The following is a 23,256-nucleotide window of genomic DNA, read 5'->3' as shown; positions in this document are numbered from 1 at the left end:
AGCCCAGGCAAGTCCATCCCATCTACTGGCTTTCAGTTAAACAGGGTAGGCAGATGAAAGAGGGAGTTGTGATGAACAGGAGATGGGCTGGACCTGCTTGGGCTCTTGCCCTGCTGGAGAATGCCCCCTGGGCACTTGACCCTCATTTGCATGTTAAAATGGAGAGGAATGTTGAAATGAAAAAGGTTTGTCCAAATTTATGCTGACTAGACTTATCTAGCCATGGGCTTATCTACACCGGTTCTCCAGTTGGTCCACTTTAATATGGGGGCCTAGCTACCTACTTACTATGGAATGGCATACCTGTTTACCTAACACAGAGGGATCTACCTTAGTAATATGGGGTGCCCATCTCCCTACTTACCCAATATGATGGGCCTGCCTACCTACTTAATAACAGGTTACTTGCATCATCAAGCTACGTCTGCATGGTGGAATTCCAAAATTCCACTCTGTAAAGCTTGTAGCACAATTTTTGAAGAATTCTGGCGAAATTTCTCTGTTCTCAAAACCCAAATTCTGCAGCAATTCAAAACAATGGGATTCAGCCGCAGAATTTCGCAAATTTAAGGACAGGTCTTTAAACTTTGTGGAATGCAGAATTTCCGTGGTGTGAATGGGACAGCAGAATCCTATTGAAGTCAATGTGTAGTAAACTTCAGCGGAATTTCCAACAGAATTCCGCCATGTGAACATAGCCGTAGTGTGAGTGAGAAAGCACTATTGCTGTGTGAGGCACCACAGGAGGCATTATTACCATGCACAATGAGTAAAAAGTTTGTAAAGGCAAAGAGAGTGCTGGAAAAGCAAGGAGCCCATGTTTGGTAGCAATTTCTGCAAAGATGAATCATGACCGGAATAAGTCTTCACAATGGTCCAAGCCAGATGTAGAATAAAAGGAAAGAGAGCAATTCAGATGAAAGAAGATGTCACTTGTGAGTCACTGGATGTAATTACTTATACAGTCCACAAAGTGTCTGTGTAGTACTCGTATCTCCCATTATACTGATAGTGTAATGAAGAAATATTGTTCATATTGTTTCGTGTAGAGTTAATGTACCTCTCCTTAACTGAAAAGTGAAGGTATGTCTGTTTCTATATGAATGTGTTAATACAGTAGGTTCCACTTATTTTCCTTTTTATATTGCAGATAGGCTGCAGACAGGAATCAAGCAGATGAAAAAAACTGGAAAAAGATAGACAACATTGTGTAGCTATAGGACATCGCATACTGGCATAGTTGTCCACACGAGATGATCACTATTTGGTACCCACACCTTCTCTTCTTGGAAGGTATGCTTCTTAGATGTGCCCAGAATGGAAATAGAGCAATTGGCAAGCAGATGAGGCAACCCCTTTAAAACTGACTGGGTCACGTAGCCATCACAATTTGGTTTTTGTCAGAGTTGCCCCCCTACACTTATGCTTGCCCGTTATTCCAGCTTCCAAGACACCAACTTTAAGAATTACTTACTTACTACCGAATATATCCTACCTCCTGAGAAGAGCCATTGTCATGAGATAACCAGTGATATCCAGGTCCTCCCTCCTGTATACATACATTAATATGGGCTTCATTATGGCAGGTAGAGATGAGCGAACTTACAGTAAATTCGATTTGTCACGAACTTCTCGGCTCGGCGGTTGCTGACTTTTCCTGCATAAATGAGTTCAGCTTTCCGGTGGGCTGGAAAAGGTGGATACAGTCCTAGGAAAGAGTCTCCTAGGACTGTATCCACCTTTTCCAGCCCACGGGAGCACCTGAAAGCTGAACTAATTTATGCAGGAAAAGTCATCAACTGCCAAGCCGAGAAGTTCGTGACGAATCGAATTTACTGTAAGTTCGCTCATCTCTAATGGCAGGGATAAAAATAAGCGTGGCACAGCTCCGCTTTCCTTTCTGAAAAACCTGGGAAGCATTTCAGTGGAGAAGTTATTACTACAGTCCCTTCGCTACAGATTATGCATTCTTGACAGTGTGGCCAATGAGTTTACATCAGTTCTTACAAATAAATACATAAAAAAACATATATATATTCTGGGAAATCTCCAAATCTATGTCCTAGGCTCAAGTGTTTTTGCTACATTTCATGGCATTTACATGAAGACACTGTCCACGCCACATAACACACCCATAGGCCGGGTTCACACGGCAGAATTTCTGCACTGAATTCTGCATGAATTCATAGCTAATTCACTTCAATGGAATTCCTGCAGCGGAAATTCTGCTGTGTGAATGGGACAGCGAAATCCCATTGAAGTGTATTGGCTATAAATTCATGCAGAATTTTCATGCAGAAATTCTGCAGTGTGAATGGGGCCATATGATTAGTTTTTGCAAAGTACTGAAAACAAGTGTCCAGTTTTGGATAACTGCATTCCTTGTGAGGTGTTGGGGTACTGAAAAGTGTCAGCTTTATTTTTTAAATATATGGTTGAGCAATAGTGTTTTTTTAAGCATTATCAGATAAAGACTTCCACCTACAGGTCAAGAAAGAAAACCACATATACACATTGCTTAGACAGCTATTAAAGGGTACCTCTCATCAAATAAACTTTTAATATATTTTAGATTAATGAATGCTGAATAACTTTCCAATAGCAAGTTAATGAAAAATATGCTTCTTTCTATTGTATTTTTCCCGATCAGTCCTGGCAGCAAGCATTTCTGACTCATGCTGGAGTCCTAAACACTCAGAGCTGCCAGCCTGCTTTGTTCACAGCAAAACAGGCTGTGAACAAAGCAGGCTGGCAGCTCTGAGTGTTCTCCTTTGTGAACAAAGCAGACTGGCAGCTTGTTGTGTTTAGGACTCCAGCATGAGTCTGAAATGCTTGCTGCCAGGAATGGTAGGGAGACCCCTTGTGGTCATTTCTTCAAAGTAGAAAATTAAATAGAAAGAAGCATATTTTTTAATAACATGCAATTGTAAAGTTATTCTGCATACATTAACCCCTTAAGGACACATGACGTACTGGAACGTCATGTGTCCACTCCCGATCTATAACGCGGGGCCACGGCGTGGCCCCGCGTCATAGCGGGTCGGGCCCGGCCTCTAACAACGGCCGGGACCCGTGGCTAATAGCGCGCGGCATTGATCGCTGTGCCGCGCGCTATTAACCCTTTAGACGCGGCGTTCAAAGTTGAACGCCGCGTCTAAAGTGAAACCGAAAGCATGCCGGCTAGCTCAGTGGGCTGTTCGGGATAGCCGCGGTGAAATCGCGGCATCCCGAACAGCTGACAGGACAGCGGGAGGGCCCCTACCTGCCTCCTCGCTGTCCGATCGCCGAATGACTGCTCAGTGCCTGAGATCCAGGCATGAGCAGTCATGCGGCAGAATCATCGATCACTGGTTTCTTATGAGAAACCAGTGATCAATGTAAAAGATCAGTGTGTGCAGTGTTATAGGTCCCTATGGGACCTATAACACTGCAAAAAAAAAGTGCAAAAAAAAAGTGAATAAACATCATTTAACCCCTTCCCTATTAAAAGTTTGAATCACCCCCCTTTTCCCATAAAAGAAAAAACACAGTGTAAATAAAAATAAAAATAAACATAAATGGTATCGCCGCGTGCGGAAATGTCCGAATTATAAAAATATATCGTTAATTAAACCGCACGGTCAATGGCGTGCGCGCAAAAAAAAATCAATAAGTCCTATCAATGCAAAAATGGTACCGTTAAAAACTTCAGATCACGGCGCAAAAAATGAGCCCTCATACCGCCCCATACACGGAAAAATAAAAAAGTTATAGGGGTCAGAAGATGACAATTTTAAACGTATAAATTTTTCTGCATGAAGTTATGATTTTTTCCAGAAGTGCGACAAATTCAAACCTGTATAAGTAGGGTATCATTTTAATCGTATGGACCTACAGAATAAAGATAAGGGGTCATTTTTACCGAAAAATGTACTACGTAGAAACGGAAGCCCCCAAAAGTTACAAAATGGCGTTTTTTCTTTCAATTTTGTCTCACAATGATTTTTTTTCCCGTTTCACCGTAGATTTTTGGGCACAATGACTGACGTCATTACAAAGTAGAATTGGTGGTGCAAAAAATAAGCCATCATATGGATTTTTAGGTGCAAAATTGAAAGAGTTATGATTTTTTAAAGGCAAGGAGCAAAAAACGAAAATGCAAAAACGGAAAAAACCCCGGTCCTTAAGGGGTTAATCTATAATATATCAAAAGTTTTTTTGATGAGAGGTACCCTTTAAGCCATGAAGTTTTGGACTCTGCAGGAACTTAAGAGTTTACTAGGGAAAAAAAATAGTACAATGGATGCTAAAATCTTTACATTTTGGATTTCAAGTCTGACACTTAGATGTCTACTGCAGATCTGCACAAGGATTAGCCCCATTATCATAAGTGATGTTATTCATTTTTGTGACTGATATTTTGCAATGGTGGAGCCAGAAACCCGAAATTGGCATGTTTAACAGGGTTGTTAAAAACCCCATTTATATGAACGGAATGTGATTTATCATACTTGACACACAATTAACACCAAAATGTAAATGTGAAATCTGCAATATATCCCAAAGGATGGTGCAGTGCATCTGACAATGCTCCCTCTCTGTGTTCTTATACAGGGGTGTCTTCACCTAGGTCTACTGATCATCCACTTACAACCCCAAAATGCTTAAAATAAAGGCTGTCATAGATAGGAACAAAGATCGATATGTTCTAGAGCAAATCCTGGAGGAAATACAAGGGTTAGTGCATTGAGAATTGAGTACATAACAAAAGGGGAGTTTTGACCAGTGTGCGTAATTACAAATTTTGGGGAATGTGTGCTTGTGCCATTTCTTCTGAGAATCTGTCTGGGCAGGCACTTACATGTGATTACACCTGTCAACCGGTGTTCCAGTTCATTCCAGAGATGTTTGATGGGGTTGTGGTCAATGTTTTGTGAAGGCCTCTAGAGTTCTATACATAAGCCTTGTCAAACCTAGTAAGAAGCCTGGGGATACACATTAGGAAGCATTCCAAGGAGTAGCAATGCTTTGATCATTTCTCATCTTCAGACGTTATCCTACATCTACAGCATAGGGAACAACTAGCAGATTGCAGGGGATCTAACCACTGCCCTGCCCCCACAATCTCTAGAATGGGGACTCCAGTCTCCTATAAGAATGGAACAATGGGTTGTGAACACAACCCCCACCGCGTTTAGCTAGTAATCCCCTTTGCCTATTCTAGGCACTTGACATTCCATGTGCCTAGAAAAATACAGAGCCTAAGTTCCAGGTTTGCAGATATATGCAGAAGAAGACACTGTTTCAAAGACATTTGCGCTTCCATGACCTGTTGTAGCAATCCAAACATACTGCATGCCAACCATCTACAGACTAATTCCCAACAATAAGGGAATTTACTGAAAATGGTAGCACTCAAGCTGTTAAGAGATACGTATAATTGCCATAAGAGGGCATTTCCATTTACAACATAACCTATTGTGCTGTATGCTGTAGCTCCAAAACCTAGAATGTATGTACATAAAATGGATGTGTTGAAGACATTTAAAAAACGGTTCCTTAGACCTGAATTTGGATATAAAAAGATCTATGCACTTTACCGAGCAACAACCCCCGTTGAGATATATGGAATCATTTCCAAATTATGTACTCTGCTTTGGTACCTTATATAGGGCTGGGCGGTATGACCAAATCTGCGTATCACTGTATTTTTGTAACTTTCGACGGTTCCACGGTATATAACTGTATTTCCTCCCCTCCCAAATTAATTATCAGCCCAATGCTGCGCTATTCTACCCCCCACCAACAAAAATTAATTATCAGCCCAGTGCTGCGCTATTCTGCCCTCCCCCCAACAAAAATGATCAGCCCAGTGCTGCCCCCATCGGGGTAAATACTCACATGTCACCCGCTACCCTCCTCGTGCTGTTTGTTGCCGCCGCCGATGCAGACACAAGGTAAACAAAATAAACTCATGCATGTTCCGAAGTCGGCCTTATGCTAGGGACAGGAACGTCGGACAGCTGCCAGCCTATCACTGGCCGCAGCGATGTTCCCCCACGGACGCTGATAGGCTGAGCCCACTGTCATGCAAGAAGCTCTGGATGGCTGTCCGACGTTCCATTCACTAGGAAGTAGATGAGGCCGGTACCGGACCAACGGGAGGTGAGTTAAAGTTTATTTTGTTTATTTTTTGCAGCCCGGGCATAGGGATACCACACAATATAGAGCAGTGGTCTTCAACCTGCCGACCTCCAGATGTTGCAAAACTACAACTCCCAGCATGCCCGGAGTGTCAGCGCCGGCGGCCACAACAAACATGAGGATGAGTAGGGCAGCACATGAGGGTGACATCAGTATTTACCCCGATGGGGACAGCGCTGGGCTGATAATTAATTGGGGGGCAGAACAACGCTCGCGGGTGACTTGTGATTAGTTCCCCGATGTGGGGACAGTGCAGCGCTGAGCTCATTCATTCATTCCCGAGGGGGAGGGGCCCAACCGGTATTGCGGTATGGGTTAAAATTCATATCGTGCAGCACAAAAATGTCGGTATTCGGTATGAACCGGTATATCGCCCAGCCCTAACCTGATACATACTCTGGCTATAGCAACAAACCAGAGCTTGCGTTTATTTTGAAAGAATCTGAATTGTAACATAACTTTGAAACCTAGAGTTTTAACCCTGACCTGACCCTGACAAGCAGGAAGATTTATTAGGAAGACACCAATGACATGTAATAAAACATCAAAACAAGAACAACAATGGTTTAAATGTTATTTTATTAAATACCTTCTGTCCAAGGTTTCAATGTAACAAAGCTATGAAGATCTACCAACATTCAGAACAAACAAACACAGGGTAATTGTTTTATTTTTCTATTATCATGCAAAGATTCTGCATCAAATGCCTTTCAAAGTCCTGTTTAAAACGTGATATTTATAATATATATTATATATGCTTACATTAGCCCCATAAGATAACAGTAACAATGCTAGATGTGTATTGGTTTGTCAGTTAGTGACCATACCAAACTAAGGTTTTTATTAACTTAGAAAGACATTTTTTTCCCAAAGACAGTGCAAAAAAAAAAAAAAATTTAAAGAAAAAAAAAAAGAAAAAAATTATAAAGGTTTTATTTTAGAAAGATGCATTAAATACAGAGCGATTCTCATATTATTAATCAGGTAAACAGACAGTGAAGGAGCAGACCTAAAGTAGACATGCATAACTTTATTTAACTGCATATATTTTTATTTTCTGTTTGGTTTTTCCCTTTATATTAACTGTTAAAAAGCTGAAAGATTTTCTTCCTAATGTGTTAACATTAGAGCTGTTGAAAAAGAAAAAAAAAAAGAAACATTCTCCCAAAACCATGAAAAAAAAGCCCATCCCAACCCATCCCCCTCCCGTGTGCTCTTATAAATTCACACAAGCATTTCAAACAGTTTAGGCCATACCTTCTCATATCATCTTCAATAATAACATCTTATTTAATGACATAACCATCTAATAGATTGTTTCTTTCTAATACACCTTGCACTGGTCATCTCAGGAATTTTGGAGAACATGCTTAGCCCATGTGCAAATTTCCACAAATACAGTTTTTTCAAGTCCAACATACTGTATGTACTATGTAATATGTATTACAAGTGGAGCCGACATACCATTACATGCACCTATCCAAACAGCTAGAGTTCAAATTGTGCAAAAATGGCAAGTTATGGACAACTTCCTCACCACCAATGAATCTCTGAGCAGTCTGCCGGTTTTTATTTATTAAAGTTTTTAAATTAAGGCGACCGATCCTAATGAAAACTTTTTTTTTTGCCATTCTACACCAGTCTGCATTATCAAATAGACTGTCACAGATTCTTCTCATTTCAGAACAAAAAAAATAGTATTTGTGCATTTCTGTATATTCATAAACTCCTGATATGCAATTTAATCTAGATGACATTTTGATTTGTTAGCGCTACTAGTAAGAATAAACGGAAGTGTCAATTCTCCCAAGGGAGGATATTCCCGGTATGGCTTTGCGAAGCGCACACCCTTGGGTCTAGATAATATGTTTGCAGAAAGAGGAGAAAGCACTTTAGGACACGGTTTATGAGAGGAAAAAGCAGAGGGTTTTTACAAGCGGATAGAAATCGTAAAAGCTTTCTTAAAAGAAAATTTTAAAACAGACACTGTTCACCCGCTTGCAAGAAGATGAGGGACCACCAGACCACACAGTTTAGAAGGTGTAGGCAAGCATAAAAAGACATGCATACATCTCTACGCATCCAAGTTCAGTGTATTGGATCACTCATGACAGATCACTCATGACGTACAAGCAGATCATTTCAGAATCTGCTGCTATAGTACACAAAGCTTTATCACTGTGAAAATATATCACCCCCTTTTACATGTATACCATCAGGGGAGTGGTTTCAATCATAAGCCCCTCTGAAAACATGGCAGTTTCTATTTTTATGTCTATGTCCTCCAAAAAAGTTCAGACTAAATTAATTATATCAACGTAGCAGTAATGAAATGTTCCGTCTGCAGCATGTACATTGTATCACGTATTATATACCTTGCTATTTCTTTAAGATTAATCCCTATCTATTCCCCTGTCAACATTGACCCTTTTCTGTTCTTAGGAGCCAGCAGGCGGATGAAGACTTCTCCAGCTCAGTGCTACATAAGAGATAAAAGAGCAGGTCAGCCAACGGTACGTGGAAGGTTCCAAGAGTTATAATAAAAAAAGAAAATACAAAATAGACAAAAATCAACACCTCCTCTTGGTGGCCCTAAAGTATGAATCATTGCAGGTCAACACACAACATATGAAGACCACACTAGTCTTCATAGAATGAAAGACCCCAAACTCTGCCCTGACATGATACAACAGCAGCTCCTCCACCGAACAGGTCTAGATTATTATCTCTTATTTGTTGCAATATGAATTTCTTTTCTAATTTCCTCATATGACGCTGCCTGAGGTGGCATCTCTCTCTTCTCACCATCTAAAAACAGCCACATACTCCTCAGCCTGGTCTTTAACAAACAATATATATATATAGATATATATATATATATATGCTTTATGCTAGTTTTTGCTCATTTTGAAACTTTAAAAACACCTCCGTACAGCAGGAACAGACACGATGGATCCATGAAATACAACAATTAGCCAGCAGCTGCTTCAGCCTCAGAATGCATGCAGGGTTTTCGTGCATTTTTGGCTACTGCCGGCATCAATATTTTTATTTTTTTGAATTTTTTACTTTTTATCTTTTTTAAAACTTCCGAACGAACAGGACTGTTGCCGTCGTTTGGGCGATCCTCACTCGCTCGCTAGAAAGAGGTTCTTCCAGTGGAGGGGCTGTGAAATATACAAAAAAATAACACACAGTTGTTAAGAAAGGTGGTGCTGTACCTTTCAGTGTATTTAGGATCTGTTCACACTGTTGCCACACAGTGCCAGCTCCTTTAAATTACACATCCTAGCCTGATGGATCCCACTGACTTAACAGTTCCCATTGGGTTCTGGAGTGGTGTCTGTAATTTTGGCAGGAAGAATACCACAGCATGCGGCACTTTTTTCTTGCAAAAACAGCACCACACATGTCCAAAGATTGTGTGTGGCATTACAACTTGCCTCCATTAACTCAAGTTGAACAGAGCTGTGAAACCATACCCAACCTGCAGACAAATGTAGTGCAGCTTTATGAAAAAATCAGCTCTGTTTTTCTAGTGATGGATAACCCATTTAAATCTGATGGAACTACTGAATATTGAGCATCTGATAGTATATATATGAATAAGAGAGGACATGTATGAAAGTTTCCAGTGTATTAATAAATGTACGTCACATGCTGCCAGGACACAGAAGGCCTCTTTGCCTGTCAATCACGTCTGCAGAGTGTCATTACAGGCAGACACTGTGACTAGTTACAATTTGGCCTCTGCCCAGATGCCTACTTAGACGAAATTTACATACCCCATGTGTCGGATTAAAAGCATTATTTCAGACAATTACAATTCTCACTTCACTGAATATAGACACGGTAGGAAAACCTAATTAAGATGCCTATTACGAACTACCCTTAGTGTTACCAGCTCAATCATGCTGACAGGTTCCCTTTAAAGGGGTTCTCCACCTTAGGCTATTTTATTCAGATAGGAAATCTGTTTCCATCAGGGTTGTAGAGTAAGAGTTAGGAGAAATGTACTGACTACATCTCCAGCCTCAAAACAAAATGTTATATATTATTAATTATGTATAATTCATGTATTAAATTATGAATATATTTTATGTTCTATGTAGCGTGATTATTTATGGTAATGAAAAGCCAGATTTTTCTATTTAACAATGGTAAATTTGATATCAATAATGATAATACACAACCGATTTCTGAAGAAGTTGGAGTGCGTAAAAAATCTTTACATCTACAGAAAATTGGCAATTATTGTCCTTATTTACAATGTGTAAGTTTTACAAATGGCAGTATAACTGCCACCTACCTGTATTAGTTCCTCACTGGAGGGGGGCAGCTGGGGCCCCAGAGCAATGATAGTGGACATTTAACCACTTGCCATCCCTGCGGTACCAGACCCGCGTTTCTTCTGACTGCATGGTACGAGGTCGCCCCTGGGCATCAATGTATTGGGTAAGTCGGATATAGGCGATGCAAGCCGCATCTTCCCCAATGACATGCACATGTGGATTCAGGATGGTGGTATGGATAGGCTTTGTATTCTTTGACAACACTGAAAAGAAGAAAACATAACATTACCTACCATTTATCAATGCATTCTTGCACAGATGGGTAGGGCTGATCTTTACAGATTATACATATCAAGTCAAACGTTTATGGTTGAATTAAGCAATCTTTAGATACGTATAATATTAGTGGTTTTGCGCAGTCTAAAAGGTACAGATGCTTTATTCCCATCTCATAAAAGCATATCAGACATAACAGACAGGTATGTAACAGACATGTTTTGGACGTGTACAGTAGCTTCTCTTGACATTAAACAGTTTGACATACAGCTTGCCGTGGTTGGATTAAGGTTAGTGATGATAAAAAATTAAATAGCTGGAGACCTCTATCCCACCTCTGAAACCAGGACCCCACATGACTCCTTTTTGCAGAAACATACCATAGAGAACACTCTGCACTTAAGTATATAGAAGGTATACAGCCATTGAAATCAGAGACTCCTTGAAGAAAGCCCACAAAGTCACTTCTCAACTATCAGATGGACAAAGATGTCCAGATCAACTACAGAATCAGGGTTGTATACAGCTCTATTCAGGTGATGTAAAATGGCATTACAAAAGATTATCTTGTAGGCTACAAGCTGAAAATGCATACAAAGTGAATGCTGGTTTAAGAAGCCGAATGGCTTCTAATTTATGGGGTAGTAATTTTAACAACCAGATTGGAAGCATCAGCCCAGGAAGAAGGATAGCTTAGGCACGTGGCCAATGTATACGACAAACGCCAAAGGTTAGAGTGCAGTATGAAGTTCCAGATTGGCATACATTTTTTTTATGCAAAAGTAGAACGGTTTATTGCAATTTTATGGCATATTCAAATGTACAGTATTTTGCACATATATGATGTGAAGGATTCCATGCAGAATTGGAGCTGGATTGGTACGGAATTGCAGAGGAAATTCTGCTGTGGAAATTCAGCACAGAATTATAGTTCTGGTGAAAAAAAAACAGTACTGCCACTTTTGGACCATTTGCATACTAGACCAGAGTGCACCAGGAAGGGAAGAGAGTGAAAATGGCTGTCAGGTAAAAAATGGAGAATGTGGAGAGTGGAGAATTGGAGTTTTGTGGGCTAGTACCAACTCCAGTGGACTATTCTAATGAATAATGTACTGAAATTGCCGACAGAATTTCTACTGTAATTTTTCTGCTATTCTGTTCACATAAGCGATTTTGGTAGGAAATAGTCCAACTGACTCCTATGGGTTTCTGTTGCTGAATGAACAGGTTCATTCTTCCATTCCACTAGCAAAATTTCACTGTGGAAATTTAGCAGTGTGCACACATGAAAACAATGTGACTCTGCTGCAGGGGGAATTCTGCAGCTGAATTCTGCCAGTTGAACTTTGATTTCAGCAGAGTGGACAGGTCCTTATGGCTACAAATTCCTTCCTGACTCCAAATTAGGCAATCAGAAGAGATCCTGGATCAACATATCACCTCTAGCCCTCTAGCGACTATAACCTATATTGCATTTAAGTATAGTATTATGGAGACAAACCATTTTGTTTAAAACAGCATTTAGAGATAAGCTTTACAGCAAGCCCCATGGACACAGGTCAATAGTTTGGAGCAGACCCTATTTACTTTAACGGGAGAGATTTCTAGGAATGCAATGGGACCTGTGCAGGGGTCAGTCTACAGGAAAGCAGGTGGGACTAAGCTCTGAGCATCATATCCTGTAAATGGCGTTTTATCTATAAACTGGTGTCACCTTTCACTGTAATTCTGCCTGTGATGAGCAGGACACTGCAGGAAAGTGATGTCTATTTTATAATATAGATAGTTAAATGGAAATTATAACAATAGTTTGGTTATTTTCTGATGACACATTCCCAAAGTATACGTTTGCTATTGGTGCTACAACACTGACATTCGTCTCACATACAGCAATTAACATAGCCTAAATATGGGAAACTTGTGGTAATATGGTATCTCGTAGAACTGACCAAAGCTGCAATGGATTTCCCTCTAAATACTACTGATAAATACATTTAGACATATAAGCATGTAAAATACAATACTCACAATTGTCAAAATAAAATTTATGAAAGTCCATGCCTTCCACAAGGTTGCCGAGGGCTTCTGGTTCAAATGATGTCAAGCCGGGATCACAGATCTTCCTTTAATGGAACATAAGTAGTTAACTAGATAAGCTAAAATCAAATTACTACAAATAACTAGATTAGTATAGTAGTATATCATATCATTAACAATGCATTGCCTATTGTGTAACTATATGATTGTGGTATTAAATATTTCAGTAGGTATAATATCCTTGGCACACTCAAAGTTTGATGCAAAAGAGGTGATATTTTATTAAACATAGTGGCCATAGAGGCAGTGAAAATTCATTCTCCTTAGCTATGTCAGATTTTACATTTTGTGAACACCTTCTTCAGTGTCTGTAAAGCTCAAGAAGAAATAATGGTCTGGGGCTTATTTTGATGGGCTTGTCAATGAAGGGATGTTTACATTTTTTTTTTTTTGTTAACTACCGGTATATGGCATCACTTTGGAAAATGGTAAAACATGTTGAAATGTAAATGAGCCTTTTCTCAATGTTTTTAATAACATTTACATGTAATATCAAGACATTAAACAATCAACAAAGAACTTTTTTGGAAATTTAACAAGCATTATTCCTTCTTTCAGGCATACTTTTAATAGGTGGATGAGGCCTTGTGCTCCTGCCGCATTTACCATAAACTATATCAGTAACCAGCCTAAACTATAATGGAAACCTATGGCAGCTATTGAGATGCTTGCCCGCTTAATAAATTCAGCATTGGCGACAAGGCAGGATTTTACATATGTCTGGAATATCAAACACCGGTCTTAGAACATTCCCCCCTTTATCTCCTTCTGGTCATGTGGTAGAAACAGGGGTCTGATCTCAGGAGCAACAGACTTGCATAGTCCTGCATGTTAGTTAAACAGGTGTCTACAGTATGATATGACATGGATTGTTTTGAATATCTATAAGGTAAAAACATATTTGTAGCACGTAAACAATTACAGTCAAGCAAACCTTATAGTTAATGAATGGCGAGAACAAAAGAGAGATAAGTGTGAAAACTAGGGAAGTACAGGTTGAGATTACTCTTGAAATGAAGTGTCAAGCAGGACATATCCGTAACATCAGAGCTGACCCCACTTATTCTAAAATATATCTGCAATCATGTTTCAAAGTCATTGCAGTGGAGTCAAGGCAAAGCATGGGGCAATCACCTCAATGTCCAATGGTTTCCTAAATGATTTCTAGAACATAGACAGTGTTCGGTAAAATCACAGGATTCACTCACGTGTAAGCTTCAAAGTCCCCATTATTGATAGCTTCAATCAGCTGCTCTGTAATCTTGATAATCTCCTGTTTCCGCACTGTAGGGGAGACAAGACATACTGAGTACTGGCAGCCAACATGCAAATTTGAAGCCACAGCTGCTGGATCTGAAAAGATGACTTGAGAATAATATTAGGAATGAAAAGGAGAGCTACTGGATCCACACAGTAATTCCAGGTCACACAAGGGTAAAGAGAACACAATTATATTTAACCCTGTTGCTTTGTACGTATTGTCATCAGAAATTATATATATATCTATATATATATATACACACACATCTGAAGTTGTGTAAAGTGTACTTTTTCAAAAATTGTACAGGTAAACCTTATAGAGATTGCTTCTGTAAACAGATATCATGGGAGATGAAACAATATAACCAAACCTACAAAACAAACCAAAAAAAAAGCCTTCCTATACCCCTCTGCTTTAATGCCTTTATTACTCCCTAATATGTATTTTCCCATCAGTAATTCAACCAAGTTTGGGCTTTATTTAGAAAATTCCTTAATATAGTTTAATGTACAATGTAATAATATAAAAGGGATTGTTGAATAATTTTAAGATCATTATTCTTTTGTTCTCCAAACTGGAATATAAAATTAGTTCAATACTTTACAAAGTTGGCAAGCAAAATTTGCAGTATAAGTTGCTCTCTTTTCAAGTAAATAAAAGGTATTCTGGCCATATGTATAGTTTCTGGAGATGCACACATTTACAAATTTGTATTTTTGGCTTTATGTTTTTTGCTCATTATTTTACTGGGCACATTTAACATTACTTTCTGTATAATACAACATTAGACTAAGATTATTACAAAGTACAGATGGACATTCATTTATTGACTGCAAAGTCCCACTTATCTCCAGTTACATTTCTCACTAGGATTCCTTCTCTTATATCATTATATGACAAAGTCATAGTGAGAAATGTAACTGGATATAACAGACTTTGCAAGCAACAAAATCTCTTAGTCTTGTACTAACATTCAACATGTCTAAAAGTACCAGAGCAGCGCACTGGCATCTTCTCGGAATAAAGATACTAATATTATACACATTAGGGAACGCACATATAAAAGGGAGAAGACGTTACACTTGAATCGCTAACAATTGCATTTTGGAGGAAAAATTAAAGAAAATCTCTAAAACCTTTTATGAAAAAACAGACAACTTTACTGGTACTTCCTATCCTTTCAGTTACAAGCTATTAAACTGTTAGAAAGATCTGAAAATGTTATAAAAAGTTCAAATAACAAAATGTAATTATGCAAAAAAAAAAACTATGAAAAGAAGAATGGTAAACAATATCACTTTTTACAAGTTTTCTAGAAGAATTTCTAGTATCATATGAATAATAATATGAATAAGACAATAAGGGGAATTGCAGGTTGTAGGAGCCATTATCAGTGAATATAATGGTTAGCTAGACAGTGTTAACAGATGGAATTTCAGATAGTATAAAGGATTGTATGAAGGTAAACACTAACTACACATATACATGGATCAGTTTATGTAGCAGTGGAGGGCTGGCATGGAGAAAATATTGTGACCATCTGCCTCTCGACTTTACAGAACACAAACTGCAGCAAGAGCATAGCTTGCTGCTAGGGTGAGTTTATATACTCAGCATTTCAATACGATATATATAGCAACTGTGTACCTAACACTTACCTGTAAATAATACTGAATACCCATGATATTTTAGAGATAAAAGCAGAGACTAGTCAATTGGCTTCTCCCATCTGATACACCAACATTTGGGCCTACTGTGCCTCGCCACCTATCAGTCCCAGTTATATAGAAAGAAGCCAGCCCTCCACTGTTAGGTAGGAACTACTCTATTAAAGGAAGATTTAGGACATTGATGAGTAACAAATAATTATAACAAACGGGGATTACTACCAACAAACCTTCTAGGGTAGTACAGTCATTGATTGACTAACTTACATAGCGAACTGCTAAGTGAAAATGGTACAACTGGAGTGAGTAGAGGCTCAGTCTGAGCATGCTCTACTTCCAGAGTTTGACCTGGGCTTTCCCAGGCTAGGACTTTCTCTTCACAAGACTGTATGGCTGTAAAGAAACATATATATTAACCAACTAGAGGAAGAAACTAGTGAAGAGTTAAACTTTAACCTACTGTAAAGCACAGCAAGAAAAAAAATGTCAATAGGAGAATAACAAAAAGTAAATCATAAAAACAAAGAGAGGGTTTATTTTACTACATTGCATGTATGAATGCTACTGCTACACTGTCAAAATCTTTAGAATTGCTGAGGTGGCAGTTGCCTGTGGTAAATTAATGCAATCTACAAAGATAAAGGCATGGTAATCATTTCTCGGGAAGTTGTATAGTATCTATTGGAAGGAATAATGTATGTGCTGGGTTAACCCTGCTTTATTATTTCCCTTATCTGCAACACAAAGGAGTTTTTATAACACTCAAACTATTAAATTCTATCAGGAAGTCCAAAGAAAACCATGTTCCCTTAAGCCACTTTTGACCAGTATTTATAGTCAAAACTTGGAGTGATTCCAAAACCGAGAGGAGGTGCAAATCTTTCCATGATAGGTGTTTCTTCTGGTTTGGCTCACAATTATTGATGCTAAATACTGACTGTAGTACTGTTGTATGAGGGTGGTCTAAACCCTCTAAAGTTAATTTTAAGATGTGTTCTGTTTTGTATTAAAGTAAAACAGAATCTATTACAAATATGCAAAAAAAAAAAAAACACACTTAATTTTACTTATCTCTGGTAGTAAATCAAAGCTTCTAAGTATGAAAGGGCAATATCTCACAAACATGCAGAACAAGTAAAATAAAGTTCATAATCTGACAGGGATCCAGCTATAGAATAGGCCTGTAGGGACAGCATACTAGGGGCAAAGAGGATAGAGAACAGCACTCCACTCAGGACTTACTGGTTGCCCCACAAAGCCCAAACTGTGACTGCAAGGACTGAGTCTGCATTTTGCTTTCACTTAGGCTCCATTCTTGGAGCATCAAAGGACCATCCCCAGAACAGAGATACGATGCTGACCGATATGAAACAAATAATAGGAGACAATTATGTAGGGCTATTATGGACAGGACATTTAATATTACATGTTTATTATATCTAGAGAGACATAAATTATTATTATTTTTATTTTTTTACCTAAGTGTATATTTTATCAAATCTGATTAATAAAACCATGAACAAGAAAATTGATGAGACATGTTAAGCCTTCTTTTCCCCATGCTGCTTATCCTTGAATTACAGACCAAAGCAATCTGAGACAGAATGGGTGATGAGGCAGGTTGTCTGGTAACACCATTTAACAGGTTATGTAGTCCTAGGAACCAGTTATTTCATTAAACTAAACGCTCCCCATACACTTTAGTGAAAAGTTGTCGACCCCGACGATTTTGGTTGGACCAGCTGACTCTGACTCTCCACTGACAGATGAGGTTAGGGAAGAGGTGGGTCATGCGTGTTGTATGTCAGCTTGCCTGACCCATTTATATTGTAGGAGATGTTGTGAATGGGGAGAGGGGAGGTAAACTGCTGGCAGACAGCTCTCTCAGTAGCTTACCTTCCCTCTCCCCATTCACAACACCTGAACGTTCAGCCGAGCTGAACAGTCATGTGTATGTAGCGAACTAGAGGGATTGTTTGAGTGACAGCTATTAAAAGTGTATGGCCATGTTTAGCTCTTAAACTGATAAGTGGACTGGCACTGTGGAGAAAATGAGAACCTTGTAAGGTAGCAGTCAAGTCATTCTCCATGTAAGCATTCATTATTTTTTATGCAAATTGACCAGGAAAACTTTCTACATATTTAGAGGCAGAAAGTGAATATGACTACTAAAACACTGCCCACTGAAGCAAAACTCCCATCTTGTCATGTGGATTGTGCACCCCCTGAAAGCTTTGTGCCGTGGTTTACACTGTTCAAGTCAGTTTTGTAAAAGTGGGCGTGCCCAAGTATATTGCCTGCTTTACATGATATTTTCAAAGGGGTGAGAGTCCTGTTTACATCAATAATTTCACAACAGCTTTTTGATGTAGAAATCACAGAAATGGTTGTAGTTTTATTGTTTTTTTTTTTCTTTTTCTTCTCATTTTAGATTCAGTGGATTGCGATAATGAACAGCATTTTTTTTAAATGTCAATAAAAGGGCTAATAAGGGCTGTGGGGAAGTGTTTTTTTTTTTAAAGAAAAATTTTTTTTTCAATGTGTTGGGGTTTTTATAATTGAATTTTCAGGCTTCGTAGTGGAAGCCATCTTGTATACAGAATCCATTACTTAGCCAGGGCTTAGCATTAGCCCCAAAATCAGTTAGCGCTAACTCTCAATTATTACCCCGGTACCCACCGCCACAGGGGTGCCGGGAAGAGCCGGTACCAACAGGCCCAGAGCATCAAAAAAGGTGCTTCTGGGCCTAGACGGTAACAGGCTGGCGTTATTTAGGCTGGGTAGAGCCAGTAACAATGGTCCTCGCCCACCCTGGTAACGTCAAGCTATTGCTGCTTGGTTGGCATCTGGCTGATATTGAAAAAATGGGGAACCACACACTTTTATTTATTTGTTAAAAAAAAAAAAAAACGTATCAGTATCAGCCAGATACCAACCAAGCAGCAACAGCATGACATCACTAGGGTGGGCGAGGACCATTCTTACTGGCCCTCCCCAGCCTAAAAAACGCCAGCCTGTTACCACCTAGGCCCAGGAGCGCTATTTTTGATGCTTCGGGCCTGTTTGTACTGGCTCTTCCCGACACCCCTGTGGCGGTGGGTATCGGGGTAATATATGGGGGTCAGCACTAGCTGATTTTGGGGCTAATGCTAAGCCTTGGCTTAGTAATGGATTCCGTTTATAAGACAGCTTCCATTACTAAGCCTGAAAATGTAATTATAAAAAACACAACACATTGAAAAAAAATCATTATTTAAAAAAACACTCCCCCCACAGCCCTCGTTAACCATTTTATTGAAATAAAAAAAACGCTGGCCATCGTCACAGTCCACCGAATCTGACTTAGTCCTCTGCATTCATGTATTTGAAATTAGAAGAAAAGAAAAACAAGAAATATGGGTTAATACATTTTTTGCGCTCTCCCCTGGGGAGAGAGCACATAATGCAGTGTGTCCCTAAAAAAGGAGCCTCCAATTGTTGCTAAACTTTCATGGGGGCTGTAGTTAAGCAACAGCTGGAGTCTCCCTGTTTGGGAACAAACAGCCAGAATGCCCTGTTACCAATATGCAAAACGCATAATGAGAACTGAGTCAGGACTGAACAGTGTAGCCCCGCCCCTAATGACGTCATCACTAGGGGCGGAGCAGTAAAGGTCGCAGGAATGAGACCCCCTTTCAATCTGTCCCTCTGCCCTTGGACCACTACTCCCATCATGCGACAGAGTCCATCACATGATATGATTAGTTGTCGTACTGTAGCGCTGAGGGATTAAACTTGCACATTACCTGGCTACGGGACTTTTAGAACTACTACTCCCATCATGGACAGAATCCATCCATCCATGATGGGAGTTATAGTCCAGGGGCTGAGGTGCAGATCGCAGCAGGTCATTCTCCAGAGACTCACTGTGATCCGCATTTATTAAGTTAACAAGCCGGTGGCACATGCAGCTGCACTGTGCTTCCTGACGGCGCCAGACAGGGAATACTGTATACACTGTCATAATTCATAATCCCCACCGCTAGGAGACCGGAGCTCTGATTGGTGAATAGCTTTTCATCAATCAGAGCTCCTGGCGGCGGGGATTATAAATTATGACAGTGTCAACAGGAGCCGGCGGGGAGCGCAGTGTAGATGCATTTGCCGCCGCTTTGTACATTTAATAAATGCGGATTGCAGTGGGTCTCTGGAGAATGACCTGATGCAATCTGGACCTCAGCCCCTGGACTATAACTCCCATCATGGATGGATTCTGTCCATGATGGGAGTAGAAGTCCTAAAAGTCCTGCAGCCGGGGAATGTGCAAGGGCCATCCCTCAGTGCTGCGGTACTACAACTACTCCCATCATGGGACAGTCTCTGTCCATGATGGTAGTTATAGTACAGGGGCTGAGGGTAGATCACAGCAGGTCATTCTCCAGAAACCCGCTGCGATCCACATTTATTAACTGTACAAGCCGGTGGCTCCACTGCGCTCCCCGCCGGCTCCTGTATACAGCTCTCATAATTCATAATCCCTGCCGCCGGGAGACGGGACCTCTGATTGGTATATAGCTTTTCACCAATCAGAGCACCCGTCTCCTGGGATTATAGATGATGACAGCATATACAGAATTTTCCGCTGGGAGCGTAGTGTAGCTGCATGTGCCGCCGGCTTTTACAGTTAATAAATGCGGATCGCAGCGGGTCCCTGGAAAATGCCTTTTTTTATGCAAATTTTCTTGCCTTAAAAAAAAAAAATACAGTTAATAAATTTGATTCTAAAATAGAAAGTGCTCTATGGTAAACTTAACCGTAGACATGGCTATGAAGAATTCTATCAGATTTTGCGCCAAAAAAAACGCAATAGGTGGGGGCCCCAGTGGTCAGACCACCAACCAGCTTGTAATCCTCTATCCTGTGAAGAGGGGATAACTTCTTCAGATGGGAATATCCTGCATAACTTTCTAAAAAGAGATGTTTTTTAGTTAAAAGGGGTACTACGGGGAACTAAACCCATAGCCCATTCATCATTCATTAGCTATATAGAGCAGTTTCCCCTTTTTGGTTGTCACTTACATGGTTGAAATTAGGGAATTACATCATCCAGAGATTCACTCTGTCTCTGTCCAAATCCCTCTCTGAAAGCAGCACCCACCCTACTGAGTAGGGATCGACCAATTACAGGTTTGGCCGATATTATCGGCCGATAATCACGATTTTGGGCATTATCGGCAATTACCTTGCCGATAATGCCCCCCGCACCGCCCCCCCCCACCGCCTCGCACCCCCCACCGCCCCGCCCCGGCCCGGCCCATTGCCTCCCCCATCCCCGGTTTTATAATTACCTGTTCCCGGGGCCCGGGATCCACGTTACTTCTGGCTCCTGCTGCGTCCTGCGTTACGCTATGCGCAATGACGAGTGACGTGACGTCACCGTCAGTGCGCACAGTGACAGCTCAGGAGGACGCCACCGGAGCCAGATGTAGAGTGGACCCTGGGAACAGGAAATTATAAAACCGGGGATGGGGGAGGCAATGGGGCCGGGGCGGTGCGGTAGGGCAGGCAGGGGGAGAGAAGCGGGTGGCGGTCTATGGCACCGCAAAAGCCACTGCAGTTCACTGATTTAAAGCGCCCGCTTTAAATCAATGATCTGCAGCGGTGTCGGGGGGGGATAAATAGCCGATAACTTATACCGGAATATTGGTATAAGTTATCGGCTATCGGCCCTAAAAAAACGATATCGGTCGATCCCTACTACTGAGAGACACAGACAACATGGTTTCTGCCCTGCACTGATGAGTCATGCTCCCTTTAGTGCTGAGAACTGGGAGGTGTGTGCAGCCTTAGCCAATCAGACACAATCTCTCTCTGCTGCTCTGAGCAGGAGGGTGGGGGCTGGCAGATCGGAGCTGCAATGATTGTTGAGAGCTGTAGGCATGGGGAGAGAAGGATTGCAGAGAATATCAAGCAGCCAGAGAAGACAACAGAGGCCACAGGAGCCATGCATATCAGGTAGGATGGTTTACAGGGAATATATCCATATCTATATATATATTTCTCTGGATTATCCCTGGAGATTTGGCAAGATTTTAATGAAGTGTCTATAAGCTTGAAATTGTAAAGCAAACATTTTTGTGATATACTTACCCTACTGATTTTCACAAAAGGACCTATGGATGGAGGGTAATTTAGGATATACTTTATTTACAATTGACCACATCAGTGGTCACTAGTACCCTAAATTTACCGTCCACTAAATTAATTATAACCGTAAAACATAACTTTTATTAACGTGCCTACTGTTTAAAACCCAACAGGTGGTCTTTCTATATTGTGCTCAATAGCTTATAAAGCATGTAACTACATGCCACTGATACATGTGAATCGCAGCTGCACTCCGCAAGTTATTAATGAGAGACCTAACTGTTGTTATTTTAAAATGCTATTGTAAAATGCGATGTGTATAGCATTTTAAAATAACAGTTAGGTCTCTCTTTAACTTGCGGACTGCAGCCGCGATTCACATGTATCAGTGGCATGTAGCTACATGCTTTATAAGCTATTGAGCACAATATAGAGAGATCACCTGTTGGTTTTTTAACAGTACGCACATTAAAAGTTATGTTTTACGGTTATAATTAATTTAGTGGATGGTAAAGTTAGGGTACTAGTGACCACTGATGTGGTCAATTGTAAATAAAGTATACTTACCTTACTGATTCTCTCTGCCTGCCTCACCCTTTGCTCTGTCTATATGCAATATTGTATAATGACCTAGCATCCATTAAGAGAACACCTACAGTACAGACATTTTGTAATGCAATAGGCCACTTTACTCTGGTGGAATGAGATCACTATGGACTACCCATCATTATGCTCGATTGCACAAAGAAACAGACAGTGTACTGAACAGACCAAAAAGTGTGGACATGTTTTTTATTCCACAAGTTTAGCACCAAAAAAATCTGAGGATTCACAAGTAAAACAAAAAACACAATTCTATATTAAAAAGTTGATAGTACTGAATAAAGAAAGTAGATTTTATTATCTTTAGATTATAACTAAAAAAAACTGTCTTGCCTGATCTAAGGATAAATTAACATTTATTCATAGGATACAATTCCACTTCCAACCTCACTGTTTATTATTATCACACATAATGGCTTTTTAAGGCTAGACTGCTTCTATAACATATGCTGATTTATAAGAAATGAATATTTCATGGAATCGTCTGTGTTTTACCTTCAAAAGGCAACTCTGCCATTTGTAACCACTGTAAGGCCTGTCGTGGGATCAGTTTTCTGATTCCAGATCAGGTTTGTTCTTTCTGACCTAAAGGCCACATTATGTTCATTATAAATTTAGTGCTCTGAACAGCTTCTCATGATGATGTCAGAATACAAAGGTGCAACATGTTAAGAGATGCTGATTGTTCCATAGGATACAGTGGACAGAAATCAATGGTAGATTCTAAATGTATTAATTTGTTCGTGAGAAT

At 40.1% G+C, this 23,256-nt stretch overlaps 1 protein-coding gene across 30 annotated transcripts in view; it reads right to left on the bottom strand.

Annotated features, from left to right (window-relative positions):
* Positions 1-6,743: 6,743 nt before the first annotated feature.
* CAMK2G (calcium/calmodulin dependent protein kinase II gamma) overlaps positions 6,744-23,256 on the bottom strand; it is a 304,863-nt gene continuing 288,350 nt past the window's right edge. For 12 of the 30 annotated variants that reach the window (XM_056530585.1, XM_056530588.1, XM_056530586.1 and 9 more), the window contains 6 exons: positions 17,019-17,132; positions 16,044-16,169; positions 14,057-14,132; positions 12,780-12,874; positions 10,493-10,738; positions 6,744-9,350 (listed from right to left, as the gene is read on the bottom strand). In XM_056530585.1, the coding sequence (XP_056386560.1) occupies positions 10,506-10,738; positions 12,780-12,874; positions 14,057-14,132; positions 16,044-16,169; positions 17,019-17,132 (644 nt within the window). In that variant the 3' untranslated portion in view covers positions 6,744-9,350; positions 10,493-10,505. The remainder of the gene's footprint in view (positions 9,351-10,492; positions 10,739-12,779; positions 12,875-14,056; positions 14,133-16,043; positions 16,170-17,018; positions 17,133-23,256) is intronic. The other 18 variants (XM_056530602.1, XM_056530607.1, XM_056530605.1 and 15 more) reach the window with 2 other exon arrangements.

The sequence above is a fragment of the Hyla sarda genome, chromosome 7, assembly GCF_029499605.1.
Source record: "Hyla sarda isolate aHylSar1 chromosome 7, aHylSar1.hap1, whole genome shotgun sequence".
In the NCBI taxonomy this organism is placed as follows: domain Eukaryota; kingdom Metazoa; phylum Chordata; class Amphibia; order Anura; family Hylidae; genus Hyla; species Hyla sarda.
This window is presented reverse-complemented; position numbering and strand designations above follow the sequence as displayed.